The 19,953-nt window shown below is 44.3% G+C and overlaps 2 protein-coding genes across 2 annotated transcripts in view; both read left to right on the top strand.

The window, feature by feature from the left end:
- The window catches only part of LOC309550248 (uncharacterized protein), a gene marked incomplete at its 3' end in the record, with an annotated part of 251,308 nt that overhangs the window by 49,016 nt on the left and 182,339 nt on the right, over nucleotides 1-19,953 (top strand). The window lies entirely within an intron of this gene.
- Nucleotides 1-19,953, top strand: part of LOC309550687 (uncharacterized protein) — a 411,684-nt gene that overhangs the window by 344,037 nt on the left and 47,694 nt on the right. The window contains exons 11-12 of the mRNA XM_082251022.1: nucleotides 2,264-2,491; nucleotides 2,571-2,765. Of these exons, the coding sequence (XP_082107148.1) occupies nucleotides 2,264-2,491; nucleotides 2,571-2,765 (423 nt within the window). The remainder of the gene's footprint in view (nucleotides 1-2,263; nucleotides 2,492-2,570; nucleotides 2,766-19,953) is intronic.

Below are 19,953 nucleotides of genomic sequence, written 5' to 3'. Positions count from 1 at the left end.
TGGAGCCAGGGAGCACTGGAGGAGCCAGAGAGCATGGGGGGGATGAAAAGCACTGGGGGGGCTAAAGAGCAATGGCGGGGGGGCTATTGGGTACTGGGGGGGGCTAAGGGCACTGGAGGGGGGAGTTACACTGGAGGGGGGTTAAGAGCATTGAGGGGGGCTGGAGAGCACCGGGGGGGCCAGCAAAAGAAGTTGTATAGGAGGGGGATGGGCAGCTACATATAGAGGAATTAGTCTTTCCCTATTCCTCCTGCTGCCACTGAATACTGCAGGAGGAATAGGGAAAGATCAATTCCTCTATATGCAACTGCCCCATCCCCCTCCTATACAACAGCACACACACTGACTCGGGCACTCACCTGGCTTCTTCTCGCTGCCCATCCCCCCCCGGACTGAAGGAGCTGTCACTGCAGCCGAGCTGCCTTCACACTGAGAGATGCCGGGATCTGACAGCGCTTCCCCGCTGGCACGCCATTGGCCCTTACTATGGAGAGGGACAGATAGAGACACACAGGAGAGAGAAACCCTCACACAGCTCCTTACCAAGGGGGACAATAGCAGACTTCGGGCGGAAAGACAAGGCGCATTCTTGGCTGGCTCACAAACTTTCATTCAAATTAGACTCTAGCCTGAATCTCACGATAATACACCACAGCACCGCCCCCACGAGAGCTATAATTGGTTTTGATTAGTCCTGCCTTATGATGGCCATTTTCTGTGTCCAATGTGGTTTAGCAAATTATGGGCAGCCCGAGGCAACACTGATTTGCCGGGACTAGTCCCGGCAGACTAAATTACACGGGACAGGGTCCTACTTGCCGGGATTGTCCCACCAAAAATGGGACAGTTGGCAAGTATGCCTTCCCCACAGTGCCTTCCCTTTGAAGTTCTACCCATAGGGATTCTACCTCGTCCATAGCTCCATTATTAATATCATCCCTCATACTTACCTGTACACTGTTCTTAATATACAGACATACCCCTCCCCCTTTTTTACCTTCTCTATCTCTGTGATAAAGGGAATACCCCTGAATGGTCGCCATCCAGTCATGAGAGTTGTCAAACCAAGTCTCTGTAATCCCCACAAAATCTAAATCCTCCTCAAACATCAGCAGGTCCAGTTCTCCCATCTTGACACTCAGGTAGTAATAGGTACTCACAGATACTCAGGTAGTAATAGGTACTCACAGATACTCAGGTAGTAATAGGTACTCACAGGCACTCGGGTAGTAATAGGTACTCACAGACACTCAGGTACTACACTACACCCTCAGTCAGTGTTCAATCTCAGTCACCAGTCACCGGTCTTACTTACCTAGTGTGTGTCCCTTTAAGCCTGTCACTTGCAGTTCCTGACAAGGATTCCTCCCTCCTCCCTCAGTCGGTCAGTCTTCCCCTCTGCACCCGCCTCCCTCTGTCACTTCCTGGTCAGCCTTTGCTCTGTTAGTCTCCTCTTCTCCCTCTCTGTCCGGGGGGGAGGTTACCCCACCGCTCGCCGCCCGCTGCAAAAGGGGGGGTTACTGCACTGCTCGCCGCCCGCACAAGGGAGGGGGGGGTTACCGACCCGCTAGCCGCCCGCTTTTACTTCCGGTGGGGGGGGGGGTTCTAGCACCGCTCGCCCTCGCCGCTCTACTGGGGGGACGGTTACTCACACACCCACAAGCAGTCGGTCACACACCCGCTCCTCTCACTCGCACACAGCCACTGATCCCGCACTTTGCTCTGCTCCTCTGCTCCACATATATCATATATCATCATGCATCACTTCTTTGCTGCTTCTTTCAGCAGTGTCTTCTATTTGTGTCTGGATGGTGACTGTATCATTGTGTGTGTCCGGTTTCTATAAGGTGTCAGGATGTCACTGTCTATTCCTCCATGGAGGAGTGGGACTATTTAGAAGGACACAAGGATCTCTACAAGGACGTCATGATGGAGAATCAGCCGCCCCTCACATCACCGGGTAAGAGGAGACTTTATTGTAAAGGAGAGAGCAGTATGGAGGCTCCACCTAGATCCCCCATCATCTGATAAACACATAGAAACAATGTATTCAGTCAGTGTGTGTGTTTCCTACAGATGGATCCAGTAATGGGAACCCACCAGAGAGATGTCCCCGTCCTCTGTATTCCCGGGATTCCACACAGGAAGGTCACACCATCCCTCACCATCATCAGGTAGACGAGGAACAATCACTGATAGTATCATTAGGATCTGTACATTATCTGCATTGTTACCATTGATGTCATTTTTATTATATATTCAGAGTGGAAATCTGAGAGATTCTAAAGTTGAGGTTAAAGAAGAGATAAAAGAGGAGGATGATGAGGATGGGGTGATGGAGGAGTCAGAGTTTCTAAAGGAACGCAAAGATCTGTACCAGGACACCATGGAGGAGTCATCCAGCTACAGAAACCCACCAGAGAGATGTCCCCGTCCTCTGTATTCCCGGGATTCCACACAGGAGGATCACACCATCCCTCACCATCATCAAGTAAATGATTGACACTTATTAGTAGTTATGATTTATACACAGCATGTTTGTTACAATGAATGTTTTATTATATATTCAGAGTGGAAACCTCTGGGATTATAATATTGTTGTTAAAGAGGAGGATGAGGAGTATGGAGTGATGGAGGAGTTTTCAGAAGGACACAAGGATATGATAGAGCCACCAAATACCAGGAACCCACCAGAGAGATGTCCCCGTCCTCTGTATTCCCGGGATTCCACACAGGAAGGTCACACCATCCCTCACCATCATCAGGTAGATGAGGAACAATCACTGATAGTAACATTAGGATCTGTACATTATCTGCATTGTTACCATTGATGTCATTTTTATTCTATATTCAGAGTGGAAACCTGAGAGATTCTAAAGTTGAGGTTAAAGCAGAAGAAGAAGAGACGTATGTGAGAGATGATCAGCAGTCTATTGGGGAGGATGGAATAATGGGGACATGTAAAGAGGAGGACACTCCTACAGAGATCAGCACAGGTGGGTCATTAACACTAAATAGATATATGACATGAATACGTGTAAGCCACCACTGATTACTGAATACCAATATTATGAGTCTTGACTCCTGCACTATATACTTTATGTTGTACATTACATACTCCTGACCTCTGCACTATATACTCTATGTTGTATATTACATTCTCCTGATCCCTGCATTGTATACTCCATGTTGTACATTACAGACTCCTGACTTCTGCTTTCTCCCCTCTACCCACTGCTATATATACACATAATATGGATTCTCTTTTGTTACGCCCATTTCCTACCAGCTGGAAATTTTATTTTATATCTGATGATTTGATTGGAGGACAGACTTTTACAGTAACCCAATGATGGTGGTTTTCAGGATCAGTCCAGTCTTCATCTTGGTTGTTCTCCCCCTATCCTCACTCTCTGACCTCTGGTGGGGCTCAGCCCCGCTGTTATTCATGACTAAATCATGGACAAAATAAGGAAGTGCAGGACTTCTTGTGTTGGGAAGATGGCAATGAGTGATAGAGGGGGAGGGGACACTCGTCCTATAATCCCCTCATCGCTGTCACTCCTATAAAAGACAGTTCTCGTTGTTTCCTCATTCTCTGACTAAGGTCCATAAATAAAGAAATTAACTGGTAGGAGATCAGAGGACCCATTTACTAGTTACCTTGAGGGGGGAATTGTAAGATCCTCAGAGACAAAGCTGCCTGATGTGGGTGGAGTCCTGGTTTAGGGGAACCAATCTGCTGATGTCTAGTAATAATCTTTGTATTTCTATTTTAGTAGATGGACGGGAGATGAGGAAAACCTCAGAGGATTGTCTCACTTTGTCTCCAGACTGTAAAGTAGAAGATGTGGACATCACACAGTATAGTCCAGGAGAAAACCCGGCTACCTCAAATGTCCATCCGGGACCACACAGTGTAGATGGACCATCGTATTCCTCTTATCCTGAGGAACCACAGACTGTGAGGGACAGTGCCGGACCATCGTATTCCTCTTATCCTGAGGAACCTCAGACTGTGCGGGGCGGTGCCGGACCATCGTATTCCTCTTATCCTGAGGAACCACAGACTGTGAGGGACAGTGCCGGACCATCGTATTCCTCTTATCCTGAGGAACCTCAGACTGTGAGGGACGTTGCCGGACCATCGTATTCCTCCTATCCTGAGGAACCTCAGACTGTGAGGGACAGTGCCGGACCATCGTATTCCTCTTATCCTGAGGAACCTCAGACTGTGCGGGGCGGTGCCGGACCATCGTATTCCTCTTATCCTGAGGAACTTCAGACTGTGAGGGACAGTGCCGTCCTTCCAACAGAGAAGAGGTTCTCCTGTACTGAGTGCAGGAAGTGTTTCCGCTTTAAATACAAGCTTATTGTACATAAAAGATCCCACACCGGTGAGAAGCCGTATTCCTGTCCCGAGTGCGGGAAATGTTTTTCAGAGAAGTTCAATCTTTTCACGCATCAGAGATTGCACACTGGTGAGAAGCCGTATTCCTGTCCTGAGTGCGGGAAATGTTTTTCAGAGAAGTCCAGTCTTTTCACGCATCAGAGATTGCACACTGGTGAGAAGCCGTATTCCTGTCCTGAGTGTGGGAAATGTTTTTCAGTGAAGTCCAATCTTTACAAACATCAGAGATTGCACACAGGGGAGAAGCCATATTCCTGTCCTGAGTGCGGGAAATGTTTTTCACAGAAGTCCAATCTTTCCACACATCAGAGATTGCACACTGGTAAGAAGCTGTATTCCTGTCCTGAGTGTGGGAAATGTTTTTCAAGCAAGTCATATCTTTCCACACATCAGAGATTGCACACGGGTGAGAAGTCTGATTCCTGTCCTGAGTGCGGGAAATGTTTTATGCAGAAGTCCACTCTTTCTATACATCAGAGATTGCACACTGGTGAGAAGCCGTATTCGTGTCCTAAATGCGGGAAATGTTTTACACAGAAGTCCAATCTTTCCACTCATCAGGGATTGCACACTGGTAAGAAGCTGTATTCCTGTCCTGAGTGTGGGAAATGTTTTTCAAGCAAGTCATATCTTTCGTCACATCAGAGATTTCACACAGGGGAGAAGCCGTATTCCTGTCCTGAGTGTGGGAAATGTTTTGCACAGAAGTCCCATCTTTCCACACATCAGAGATCGCACACTGGTGAGAAGCCGTATTCCTGTCCTGAGTGCGGGAAATGTTTTTCACAGAAGTCCACTCTTTACACGCATCAGAGATCGCACACTGGTGAGAAGCCGTATTCCTGTCCTGAGTGTGGGAAATGTTTTTCACGCAAATCACATCTTTCCACACATCAGAAATTGCACACGGGTGAAAAGCCGCATTCCTGTCCTGAGTGCGGGAAATGTTTTGCAAGGAAGTCCAATCTTTACAGACATCAGAGATCTCACACAGGGGAGAAGCCACTTTCCTGTCCTGAATAAGGGAATTGTTCCTCACTGAAGTCCTGTCTTCCTGTACATCAGGGGTATCACACAACCCTTGAGGTGTATTAGTGCATTGAGTGCGGGAAATGTCTTCTATATGAATGTTGTTGGACATGTGGGGAAGAAGCACACCCTGATATACACCTCAGATATACTCCATGGCTGATCTTCATCATGTAAGAAACACTTCATAAGGAGATCAGAGATCACCAGAGACATGGATGAAGTGTTGTCCCATGTTGGCCATTGATAGCAGGAGAAAAATAAAAATGGAGTCATTACGTTTCATTGGCTGAGTACATTTTGTGCGGGAAGATTTTACAAACACTTACAGATCTGGTTGTTATAAATGTGTTGATGAAATGTGACCCCCATTCCCCCAGTCATGGTGAATTGGGATTTCCTATAATGGTCAGTTCCATCTAGTGGCCATAATGTGCTTTCCTGACAGATGTCCATGACAGCATACGTTTGGGTAGCCCCGCCCTCATTCCTCCCCCATAAGACCCCACCCCCATAAATGTTCAGGATAAGCCAATGGCTGCGTTTCTTTTTTGTCCTCCTCACTTAAAGGACCATTTTTGTATGAATTTTTCCTACCTATTGGAAGTATTGGTGGGCGGGTCTGGTGCTGTCAGGAGCTTCCTTTGGTATCCAGAAGTCTTCCAGGATGTCCCGAGTGGTCATTGAGTCCCCAGCTATCAGCAGGGTGGTGTTATGGCACACATATGTAGAGGATCAATGCCTGGAGAGTGGGCCCTGCCATCGGCGGCCATTTGCATTGGCTGGAAGCCCAGCTGTTAGCGGGTGGCCATTAAGTGTTAGACACATGAAATTTGTTTCCGTGAGAATACAAATTCCGACAAATTTTTGGTTATTCCTAGATTCGGATGTATTCAAATCTCCAAATGAAATTGCAATGAATCTCGTTGAAATCTGTTAAAATTTGTTTCATTTATTCATTTTCGACTGAATTCCAACTCGGATCAGTCAAAAAAAACGATCGACTTATGCAAATTCTGTGTGAAGAAATAGCTGGTTGTTTGGCAGCAAGCCGGGAAGCCGGCCGCCCGCCCGCATCCTTACCAACCAAGACTCATCAGCTGTCAGCGGGCTTCCCCACTGACAGCTGAATGTAAAGAAAAGAATGCCGGCATTGCCCGGCAATAGAAGAAAATGGCGTGCCCCCCACCCACTCCATAGGAGCCAAAAAAAAAAACAGCGTGAGTTCTCCCCTAAAATCCATACCATATCCCGGCATGCAGCCTGGCAGGTGAGGAAAGTGGGAGGGACGAGTGAGGGCCCCCCTCCTTAACTATACGAGGCCACATGTCCTCAACATGGGGGGGGTGGGTGCTTTGGGGAAGCTCTGCCCCCCCACCCCACCCCAAAGCACTTTGTCCCCATGTTAATGGGGACAAGGGCCTCTTCTTCACAACCATGGCCTGTGGTTGTGGGGGTCTGCTGTCAAGGGGCTTGTCGTAATTTGAAAGACCCTTTTACCAAGGGGACCCCCAGATCCCGCCCCCCCATGTGAGTATCGGGACCATAGTACCTGTATCTATTCACCAAAAAAGTGTCAAATATTATTAAAAACACACACACAATTTTTGAAAAATACTTTATTAAAAAATAACTACTGCAGGCTCCTCTTCCATTTTACATTTCTTACATAGGTAAGGGGCGGGGTCACCTGTCTACGTCACCTGGTGGCACTGCCCCTTCTGACCTCATGGACCAGTGCATGCTAGGTCCCTGATGTCAGAAGGGGCGTGGTCTCCAGGTGATGTAGACAGGTGACCCCGCCCCTTACCTATATAAAAGATGTGAAACGGGGAGCCTGCAGTAGGCAGAGGGCCTCCATGATGGCGAGAGCGTCTTTTTTAATTTATTTTTTTGGGTGCGGCGGGCGTTGTGATTGATGACGGATCTACATCGGGGGAGGCTGGATTTTATTTTTTCATAAAGGTCTTTTCCAAAATTGTGTGTGTGTTTTTATTACTTTTTGCCACTTTTTTGGTGAATAGGTTCAGGTACTATGGTCCACTGCCTGCAGACCCCCACAACCACATCAACTTGGAGACAAGGTGCCTTGGGATGGGGGGGCAGAGCTGGCACAAAACACCCACCCCCACCCCATGGTGAGGACATGTGACCTTGTATGGGTTGGAAGGGGGGGGGGCGCTCGCTTGTCCTCCTTTTCCTGACTTGCCAAACTGCATGCTCAGGTTAAGAATCTGGTATGGATTTTGGAGGGACCCCACTGCATATATTTTTTTACATTTTGGCATGGGCCTGGTATAGACTGGGAGGGGGGAGGGGACCCCACGTCATTTTTTTTCATGAGAGTCCCAACATCCTATCTGTTCAGAGAAATGGGAACCTACAGATGTTCACAAGGAACTACTGTCATATGTGTGGACTTTAAGGGCACAGCATGAGACAGATAACAACTACATGGATTTATCCTAAAATAACATTTATTCATTTATCTAAAACCAGATCTCAATAAAATGAGGAAACTGGCCCCAAACTGAGCTCAGCTCGTACACAGGAGATCAATGTCTCCTACTAATTTCACTCATGTACATCATACATATATAAGGATAAGTTGGTATATATCATAAGGTTTGTATAGGTATAGATATTTCCTCTCTTCACTTAGATGTAACATTTAGTAACGGCCATGTACTTTATTACTGAATATATCTTATTACTATTATAACAATCTCCTTACTATATGGATTTTTTTGTCTCAGCTTTTTTTTGTATACATGTCTACATCATATTTATTACTGTTGTCAACATTTGTAACAATTACTGTATGTATAATAAATGACTACGTTCAGATTCTATTTTTGTATATCTTAGTTGGCCTCATTTAAAGTCCCACGACCTCTGTTTTCTGTTTGCATTAACCAATAGGGACGGAGGCACATCACTGTGTTTGCTTTGGATCATATTCCTCTATCTTCGTCTGTTCACTGGTCAACGCGTTTCACACAAGGCTTCTTCAGGACTATGAAGATGTGCAGACAGTTTTCTCTTAAAATGAACAGACTCGATATTAGTGTTTCATAAACATAGAACATAATCTGTATTTATGTACATCATAATAAATACAAACATGGTTTACTAGCACACGGCCTTTCTCCGACCTGGGGCAGACACAGGGGGGAAAAAATCAGACCAAAATGTGTTGTATATCTATAGGTATCTGTCCTGAAGATCCCATGTACAAGATAAAATATACAGTATCCCACAAAAGTAAGTACACCCCTCACATTTTTGTAAATATTGTATTATATCTTTTCATGTGACAACACTGAAGAAATGACACTTTGCTACAATGTAAAGTAGTGAGTGTACAGCTTGTATAACAGTGTAAATTTGCTGTCCCCTCAAATTAACTCAACACATAGCCATTAATGTCTAAACCGCTGGCAACAAAAGTGAGTACACCCCTAAGTGAAAATGTCCACATTAGGCCCAATTAGCTATTTTCTCCCCAGTGTCATGTGACTCGTTAGTGTTACAAGGTTTCAGGTGTGAATGGGGAGCAGGTGTGGTAAATTTGGTGGTGCTCTCACTCTCTTACTGGTCACTGGAAGTTCAACATGGCACCTCATGGCAAAGAACTCTCTGAGGATTTGATAAAAAGAATTGTTGCTCTACATAAAGATGGCCTAGGCTTTAAGAAGATTGCCAAGACCCTGAAACTGAGCTGCAACACAGTGGCCCGGACCATACAGTGGTTTAACTGGACAGGTTCCACTCAGAACAGGCCTGTCGTGGAAATAATTAGGGCTTGGAGCATGAAAACCCGCTTCAGTGCGCTCAAGATTATTACGCACCAAGCTCCATTAATAGCTTGTACTGAAAAGTACAATTGTACCGCTCTTTTGTGTAACGGTTTACCAAGCACTGGTAGCAAAGAAATGAACAGACACGCTTGCTGTAGTCAATCCGATGCTCTCTGGAGGGTCCCTCTGAGTAAACTGCCCTCTTCCAGGACACATCAGGTTTATTTAACAAAAGGGAGTTACAGGGAGTGGCTTCAAAACAACCAATCACAGAACAAGTATACATTAAAAAAAACACAATATAAACTGGAGTACATGCCCATGAATCGACACGAGCGAACAAAGGGCTCAACTGCCACAAGGGGCACATGGCTTTTTATTGTTCATTCATGTCAATCCAAAAACATGAGTCCATTACTTGTTAGTGGGTCTTCATCAAACATGATTCACATATAAAGCATTTTTGATAGTGACCATTCTATTTGTTCCAGTTAATGAGATTTTATCTGCATAAGATAATAGCAGCAGTCATTCAGTCACACCGATCGAATGTGACTAAAAGGAGCTATCTATTTATCTTGGTAAAATGCTAAGAATTTCCATATCACAGACATATCTCAGCAGCACAGGGCCCCGAACTGCAGACATAGATCTGTGCGATGGACTCTCTCTGCTAATAGTATTTTGCCATCTCATCCAATGGAAGATTTTCACCAAGTCTTTCCTGCAATGACAGTTAAAGCGACAATCACTGTAAATGGCGATCATCGGTAAAACTGACACTGGGAGACATTATGACTATTTAACTAAAGAAATGTCTATCAAAATTTCCACAACAGCCCCTCCTCTTTGTCATATGCTCCCATGTGTCCCTTGATGAATCTTCTTCTTCTTCTTCTAAATAAACAGAACAGTTCTTCTCACGATAAAACAATCCATTTCAAAAAGTTTATAAAAAGAAAAAGATAACGGGTAAAAACAATCCATCGAAAGGAAACAACACTTGGGTTCCGTTCTTCGGGAGATGACCTCAGAGGGAGGGCATGAGATGATGGGATGCGTTGACCAGCGGTCGGGCTGGGGTCCTTGGCGTCAGATGCAGGGGCGGAATCTTGGGGCGTCTCGTCTCAGCAATCAGGATGAGGTCATCTGCTCGGGCTTTGGTGACTCGGTCGACCAGACAACAGGATCATATAGGAGGAGTAGAAACAAGAACAACATAAGTATATATGCTTCTATTTTCTTCAACCAAGATCCAATGGAGAACAAAAAAAAATACTCAAAACCTCCCAAAGCAATAAAATGATTCCAACCCTCGCTAGCTATAGCTCTGCCTTGCAATGAAGTTACCTTATCCATATGGGCTTGGACCTTATCACTGGTGTTTGCTATACCGGAACAGAAGTCTTCCCCTATGAATTCACAAAAACCCCCCTTGGAAGCTAAAATAAAATCTAGTACCATTTTCTCCTACAGTAAAAACACCCGGAGTTTCATTGGTGAGATGACTGCTATACCTGTCCCACAGGTTGTAGATCCTACGAATCTAGTTCCGGTGCCAAAACTAAAGTTAAAGCCCAGCCGTGGACTACCTGATTGTCCCGATACCCAAATTGTATTGACCAGAAAAGAACAAGAGCCAGAGCTAACATAAAAACTAAAATTGATGTTACCCTCTAGGAATGTGTCATTAAATTCTGTGGACAAGTGTCTCTCGGTTGTCTTCATGATTATACGAACATCTGCCATTGCTGGGGTGTAATAGCTAGGTGGGGGTTTGGAGCACACCCAGCCATTAGACCTGTTTGCCGTCTTGGTCAGCTGAAAATGCATTACCCTTGCTAAAACACACTTGCTAAATATGTAAATAAAAATGATACTCCTCATCATCATTCTTGGATGGAGTTGAGCAGCTTTTTGCAGTGGCTGGCATGGATCCAGAGCCTCAAAGAAGTCGGCATTGTCAGCTGAACCTGGTAATACCTCAGAATACCTCCGCTCCAATCCCGTCCTTTGACGTTTCCTCACAACGACTCAGTCACCTGGTTGGACAGAATGTACATCGGTTATCGTGTCAGGGTTCGGCAGAGACTCCCGAACCCTATGATGGACCTTTTGGAGCTCCCTTTGCCAGGACTAGACCCACCCCGTCAGCTGAGAATGTAAAAATTACAGATGCTGAGGAAAGTACAATCCAGTCTCTGGTTGACTCCCAAAAAAAACTTCTAGGGTGATAACCCATGGGGCATTCCTGATGGGGTAAAGAGCAATGAAAAAACATTTGAGCCATGGCCCTTTCTATTCAGCCGTTCAACCTTACCGCTACTTTGAATCCCTTAAGCGCCTTACGTACCTCTGCAAAGATCTGACCAGTGCAGTGTGATCCGCGATCTGACTTGATCATTCCCGGCAGCCCCCCCTCCTGCGACAAACTATCTCAGACAGGATCTTTTTCGTGGTGGCAGTGGCAATGGCATTGTGAACGGGCAAAGCCTCTAGCCACCCAGAAAACCTATCCAGACAGACCAAGACACGCTCGTCTGTTCTTTGGCAAAGTGATATAGTCTATCTGGATGCGCTGAAAGGGATATTCCGGTTTGGGTGAGTGCTTTCTCGGTACCATTACCGTTTTCAGCTGCGGTAGAAAAGCCAGGGCCAATCCAATGCTCCTCCACCTATGCACACATAACCAGTTTTGTCTGATGCCCAGGGTAATGAGCCGAGTGGGCCATCATTGGAAAAACCGATCTGGGTAAACACCATTTACCATCAAGACCCCAGATGTCGCCTGGACCCTGTGTAGCCATAAGGCTGTCCATCTCCTCTTTTCCGGCATTTCCACTTTGAACTACAGTTTACTAAATTCCTCTAGCGACACGTCAGGGGGGATGGCTAGCATCAGGGTCTCTGCCCCAGGGCTCAGAGCACCTTCCTTACAGCTCTATCTGCCAAGGCATTTCCATTGGCTTCCATAGTGGTCTCAGTAGTATGAGCCTTTACCTTCAGAATGGTTATCTCGTGTGGCAAGCAGAAGGCAATGAACAGCTCTATAAACCCCGCACATTTCACTGACCTCCCCAAACTAGTCAAGAACCCTCTTGCCTTCCAGACAGGACCACAATAATGTGGCAACCCAAAAAAGCGTATCTCGAATCTGTATAGAAATTGATCCTCTGATCTCGGTCTTACAATCTGGGGTGTAGTACCTGGAACCATCTACAAAAAGGTAAGCGTCTGGAATGGGGGTCTCAGCTGATTGCCAATCCATCAAAGAAAGACAATTGTGTTGTTCCTACTAAAGTTAGAAATTGATGAGAGAGAAAGAGAAAAAGAAAGAGAGAGAGCAAGATAAAGTTTTGAAAATTACCATTTTTCTGCATGACCTTCTCCCCCTTCTCTTCCTCCTTAACAGGAAGAAGAGAAGCAGGGTTCAAAAATAGTGCATCGTTTAAGGTTACGAGGTCTTTGGGGGTCCTCTAGTGTCTGTATTCTCTGAGTGGTTAGATGTTGGGTACCCAGAGAAATGCAATGACCTAAAAAAAAAAACAAGCTTCTCCTTGCAGAACTGGCCTAGCCTGCAATAGAGAGGTTCAGTCTTTGTAAAGACACTATCTGGCCTGTGAGACCTACAGTGGGAGTTGTCTCCCCTGGAAGGGGAACCTTGCCTCTAGGGTCTTGATATCTTAGAACCATGTTGGCTGCATTGGTGTCAGTGAGGCAAGGGAGGGCCTATTTTAATTACTCTAGGATGTGAGCTGACACCGGTTTACCAAAGCCCTATGATATGTCATAGTCGTTTCTGACCATGCCTACCTTTAAAATTTTCGGGTCCTCCGGAAAAAATTGCCACTTACCCCACGGACCAGGTTAGTCGGACAATTATTCCTGATGTACCCTTACTTTCCACATCCATAGCAGACCTGTTAAAAGAACTTCTAGTTTGCCACAGAGTTAGAAGGAGAGGGTTCAGCTGTTATGACAGGCTGTTGAGAGATAGAGACACTGTGAGGTGGGAGGGTGTTACAAGTATCGAGGTCTGCACTGTGAGCTGAAGAAAATGGAGATTAAAGTGCAGAGACAGTAGAGTCGATAACAAGCCGTGAATCAGGAGACAGTGACAGGTTGAGTGTCAGCGGATCTGGCTCATCTCGGTAAAGTTAACCCAGGAAGAGCTTCCTCCACTTCTCTCACCAGATCGCTGGACTCGGCTATCTCATCAGGCCAAGTGTACATAATGCGGTTCTTCCGGACTGAAACCGCCTCATGCACGCCTTGCTGATTGACCATAATAGCTCTCTGAAGCCACAATTGCGCTACGCTTAGCATCTTTGTTGCCTGGAGCCTAGTCCTAAATTTAATGAACTCCTCCCATCTCCAGACATCAAAAACAAAGGGATGCACCAACTGTTTCCCTTGGTTATGCCACTTCCTGAGGGGTCTCATGGCCCGAGCCCCAATCTCAGACTTCATGTACCGCGAAAGTTGTTTGGCTAATTTAGGGGGCCTGCATTTCCCCCCCTTGCACGGACGAAACCATTGCCCGTGACGATTCAAATCGCTCCTTTGCACCTGGTTTAGGAGCAACACTGCCAGGTGCCAACTTTAACAGTGTTGGCCTGCTTCCGGTCTCCAACTATTTTACACGGCCCTAGCTAGAAGACCTCAACCCGGTGACTTCATACAGCTATACAGCTCATCAACCCCCACTCGCTCCCCAGCTCCGATTATTTTACACGGCCAAATGTGGGGCGGGTTTCGGTATCTACTCCTCACACGTTGGAGGCTGAAACAAGCGTGTCGCAATTACCGTTTCATGTAAATGGCTCAAAGTACACATGTTCGTTTTGACCTAACCTGTGCAGCCAAACAACCCCGAAGGCACAATAAAAGTCCTCCCTATACAAACCTTGGCTTCAGTCTATTCCTTGATGTTGCATTACGAAAATTTAAGGTTCCCCTAAATTGGGACTTTTTAGGCACAAAAGATTGGAGGGATAGATAGATAATATAAATAAAGAAGTTTTTTATTTAAATACAAATACAAATCAAAGATTAAGAACAATGTGCAAGCAAGAAACAAACAGAGAGGACATAACTCATAGTGCTCGAACATGACCCGACATGTTTCGGAGCTAAAGATACTTGCTCCTTCTTCAGGGGAGTTCAAGCAGTACTCTGGTGGTATAAAAATATGGGTGTGTAAGAAAAACCAATATTTATAAAGATTCTTGCATGATATAAAGTGACTAATACAGTTCACATAGTATATAGCATAAATAATGAGTACTTACAGGGTTATACCATAACTGAGTTTAAAAGAAGCCTGCACAAGGGTTAAAAACAACTGGTGATATGGATTGATCTGGCAAGCACGTATGGCAGTATGGATTGTAAATAGATGTTAGTATTTAGAGGAAGGACACAGCTGTTAAACCTAGGGACGTGACCGACAATCAAACTGGGCATCTGGAGTCCTCAGAAAAGGGGGGAAGCCAGGTGCAATCTCTTGAATGGAATATAGGTACTGCCGGTCTGAAAGATAGGCAGACAGCAACTAATTAGAAAACGGTTTAGGCATATCAAGGGGATTATGCAAAAAACAGTATATATTTAGGAAACAATATATGCTTAAAGGTAATATTAGGGGAAGAGAGCCCACATCAGGGACTACAGAATGTCATAAGATCGAGGAATGATTGAGAAGATAATTAAATAGATGGATCTCTTCCTTTGAAAATTAGGGGCAAGGAGATTACACATACCTTGATATTAAACCAGATTGAAATAGAATGGAAACGTCCTCTCCACACTGCAGCCAGCAAACAAAACGCTGGCTGAGTGCTAAGAGAGGTGCACTAATATGTGCTGGCTAATTGATTAGAATGCAGTTCAGCTGGCTTCGCAGGGAGGGCTCCCTGGAGCGCAGATGCCGGGTACGCCCCCATACGTCACGCACCAGCGTGACGAGGTGTGGGCGGAGCCGGCACTTGCGTTCCACCGCCACGGAGATCGCAACCGGAAGTGGAAGGGAACCACCACGGCTGCTTATTGGTCGCCACTGGACCATACAGAGACCAGGGTAGATGGAGGAAAGACCAAGGAGACACACCGCTAACTGCGGTGTGTGTCTCACCGTGCCGGGATGCACAGGGAGAAAGGAGGGAACACAATCCGGAATGAAACATGCTGGAACTATATAAATGAATGGAATATTGGTACTTCATGTATCGATGTCAAATAAAGACGACCAAGGGAAAAGGAATTAAGTGCTAAATACCAAAACTAGCTACATGTTGCCAGATATAGAATCGATCACCAGGTGTAGTTAACATGTTAGTCACTGGCAGTGGGCAGCCATATATTTGCAACAGATATTCAACAGAGCGGAGGCAAGGAAAAAAGAACACCATGTTATAGTACATATAATGACAATTGATATATAGGTATACAAAAAATAATAATGAGATTGTGCGATAACATAGTATACATATTTGATAAACAAATGCTGAATCAATTAATACAAACAAAAGAATTGTAGTAAAACAGTCAAAAAATAACATAATAATAATCCAGTGAATAGGATTATATACAGTGAATAATGAAAAACTGAGCTAACAGAAAAATTAAGAAATTAGTGTATACAAGAATACAACAAGCATGAGACAAAAAAAGATATAAAATGAGGACAGAAATTATAATTAATTCAAAAATAGGCAAAAATAATTTAAGAAATAACATATATAGCAGGTATGGAAAAATGCTAAATTTCATGTTTCCATCCCTCCGGAATTAAAACCTTCAAGGTATGGTTTGAATGATAAGGTCCCATTAAGTCCTGGTGGTTCAGTGGCCTTTAGAAGATAAATCCACCTGAGCTCAAGCTGGAGGAGGGACTTATTCCAGTCCCCTCCTCTGGGGCCAGGGTGGATTCGATCTAGGATAAGAAACTTGATTTTAGGCATCTTGCCTGCATGTACCGTGGCCACATGTCTGCCCAAAGGTAAATCTGGGTCTGATTTTCGCATGCTCAGAATATGGCGGTACGCACGTCACCAAAATTCTTGTTTGGTTTTACCAATGTAAAAACATTGGCAAGTGCAGAGCAAAAGATAGATTACGCCAACCGTCCGGCAATTCGCAAAATGTTTTGCTTGATGGATGTTGCCATTGGGAAGTACAGGGCATTTGTGTGTAAGCATGTAGCCACAATGACTGCAACTGCCACATATGTAAGTCCCCTTATATTTGCAGCAAGTGGACAATGAGGTGTCAATGAATTCACTATGCACAATTTTGTCTCTTAAGGCTGGAGCCCTTTTGAAAACGAAATTGGGGGAATCAGACACATACTGGCCAAGGACTGGATCTGAGGACAGGAGGTGTCAGTGCCTGGACACAATGCGTCTTATTTTGTGGTGTTGCTGCATGTAGGGGGTGATAATCCTGAGGGTGTCCTTAGTGTCAGATGTATTGGCTATTTTTGGGGCCAGTAATTTTTCCCTATCACTTAACAAAGCTCTCCGGTAGGCTTGTTTGAGAGATTTATTGGAATAGCCTCTATGTTGGAGTCGTTTTTGAAGTGCATTAGCGGCCTCTTGAAAAGTTTTAAGGTTGGAACAATTACGTCTGAGTCTCAGGTACTGACTGGTGGGGATGGACCGAAGTAAGGGAGTGGGATGGAAACTAGACCCATGCAGGATGGTATTTCCTGCTGTGGGCTTGCGAAAAAGGTTACTCTGAAGGGTCCCATTCTCACTGCGTGTGATTTCAACGTCCAAAAAGGTGATACACTGAGAGTCAAAATTCATGGTAAATGAGAGATTGAAGTCGTTTTTGTTTATATGGGCCAAGCAAGCTTCAAGAGATTCCCTAGGGCCATCCCAGATGAGGAATACATCGTCGATGTATCTAGTCCAAAAAATAATGTGGTCGGTGTACACTGACAATGTGTCATCGGTCAAAAAGAATTGCTCCCACTCCCCCAGGTACAGGTTAGCGTAGGACGGGGCACAACATGTGCCCATCGCAACTCCCTGTACCTGGAGGTAGTGGGACCCATTGAAGGTGAACACATTGTGAGTAAGGATATACAGCAAGAGGTCCAAAATAAATTCACCATAGACATCGAGTAAATTTTGGCAGGACATGATATGTTTGACAGCTGCAATTCCCCTAGAGTGGGGGATTGAGCTGTAAAGGGCCTCAACGTCGATGGGTACCAAGGACGCAGTAGGAGGGACCCACAAATTCTCAATTTTATTTAAAAAATGAATAGTATCCTTGGTGAATGAAAGTAGCCTATGGACTAGGGGCTGGAGATAGGCATCCACAAGTTTGCTTGCGTTATCCGTCAGTGCCCCACACCCCGAGATAATGGGTCTTCCAGGCGGATCTGTAGTGCTTTTGTGCACTTTGGGAAGCCCATAAAAAGTCGGGGTGATGGGGAATTTGATACGGATATAGTCCCATATTTGCTTAGAGAAAACATTATTTAGGTAGGCCGTATCAACTAACTGGTAAAACTCCAAGTTATATTTGGCAACTATATCAGGAGTGATGCGCCTATACCAATCGGTATTTTTTAGGATGTTATTGCACATTCGTATATAATGGGAATTGTCCATTATCACGATGTTGCCACCTTTATCAGCCTGCTTAATGGTGATAAGTTTATTGGTGGCTAATTTGTTTATTGCCTCTCTTTGAGCTTGGGAGATGTTAGATTGGGACATAGAGCGTGGATTCAACTTTTCAATATCACTGGATACAACTTTAAGGAATGCGTTGATGTTTGCATTCTGGATTGCAGGATAGGCATCTGATTTTTTACGAAGATCAGTACCTGCTATTTTTTGCTGTTCTAGTGGTTCAGAGGAGATGCCCGCAAGTAAAGAAGTAAGGTCGACGCGATCTATAAGATCTTCGTTCTCCTCAAGTAGAGAGATCAAAGTCTCTAAAGCTGGATCGTGTTTATCCAATTTCTTGTTATCTTTATGATAGATATATTTGAAGTTGAGTTTTCAGGCAAACAGGTGGAGGTCTTTGATAAAATCAAATTTTTTAATATTGGATGTTGGACAGAAATTTAGGCCTTTTTGTAAAATAGATAGTTCCGCATCTGATAGCTTATATTGAGATAAGTTGATGATGGAAAAATCAGTAGTATCCTGTGCCAGAGTATGGGACGGATCAATTAAGTGGGGGGAGGGAGTGACGATAGTGCTGGTGTGAGTTGCAGGGCTCGTGAATGAACAAGATCTAAAAAACTTTGATCCTGTAGATCAGTGATAGAGGAGTGGTGTGTGGGTAAATTAGCAAGATTGGTGGAGGGTGGTGCTGACTGTGGAGTGGGTGTGCTGGGAGGTGGGAAATCAGTGGATGGTGGAAAGAGGGAGAGCCCTTCTTTATGTGATGGTTTGACATTTGACTTTTTGGATTTTTGATCCATTCCAGGATCATTATGATGTGGACGCTTAGTGCGTTCCATTTGTGTTTTGTGAGATTTGGGGATGGGAGGTGGCTTAACAGGATATTGAACTGTAGATGATGTAGTGTCTTTCATAAGTGGGCGGACATTGGGCCTATTGCCAGTCCAATGATAGGCTTTACCTTGTTGAAAGATACTTCTGTCTTTATTTAGAATTTTTTGTTTTTTAATTAACGTGAAAACATCAAGTTGCTCTTTCAATTTGATTTCTCGATGGGGGAATGTAGTATGGGTCTTGAATTTTTTGAGCCTTGTACATGTGGAGGCTATATCAATATCTAATTTTGTGGCTCTCACTGTATATTCCTCGATGAGGAGGTTCATAAAGACCCCAGAACACTGTTGTAAAGCTTGTTCCCATTTGTTTTTAAATGAGGGGGTTAGATCCTCAAGTATAGGAAACACCTGGGGTCTAAGCCCATAAGGACTGATATTTTCTCTGATGTGTTCCTGGAAAGACCTAATATTCCAGAAGAGCGTAGATTTTCGTTGATGTTGCATTAAAAATTAAATTGAGATGCCGGTTACTGATTGCACACTGGAAGGTATAACCTCTCTACCTAAAATCCAACCTGCAGTACCGAAAACTATCTCTGTGAGAAACAACCGCTACTCAGCACAAAACAAACCTGAAAACTGAATCCAATAAAAGAATGGATCAGTCACACTCCACAATGTAGTCTATCATTGGGAAAAAAACTTAGTTACAACAAAAATGAGACAAAATACAGCACAAAAAAACAGCTTAAACAAAAAAACTTAGAAAACACAATAGTTACCCCTAAAAACAGACATAAAAACACAAAAAAAAAAAAAACTGATGGGTTGGATATACATATGCTAAATATGAACAAAAAGATGAACAAACCTAGCTAGAAAAACAACTGCAATGGTCCTGTAATTAAAAAAAATCTTCCTAGATGCTGAATTTCAATTAAAATGAAGAAACACCACTTTAAACTAAAAAATACAGTGCAAAAATAACATACCAAAACAGAGGAAAATGTTTAAAATAACCAAAAAAGAGAAAAAAATGTTTAACAAAAACAGAGAAAAATGTTTTGTTAAAGCTCAAAATAGCATCTCAGCCACATGGGCTTTAACACCATTTAACAAAATGGTAATGTGGGAGTCCCAAAAATGGCTGCCACACAAAGGAAATTGCATCACAAAATGGCCGCCAAGCACATGGTCGGCACAAAACAAAGAGTTTGAGCAAACGTGTT

The sequence above is a fragment of the Pelophylax lessonae genome (genome assembly GCF_965119305.1).
Source record: "Pelophylax lessonae genome assembly, chromosome: 3".
In the NCBI taxonomy this organism is placed as follows: Eukaryota; Metazoa; Chordata; class Amphibia; order Anura; family Ranidae; genus Pelophylax; species Pelophylax lessonae.
Note: the sequence above shows the minus strand (reverse complement) of the source record. Positions and strands in the feature narration are given on the sequence as shown.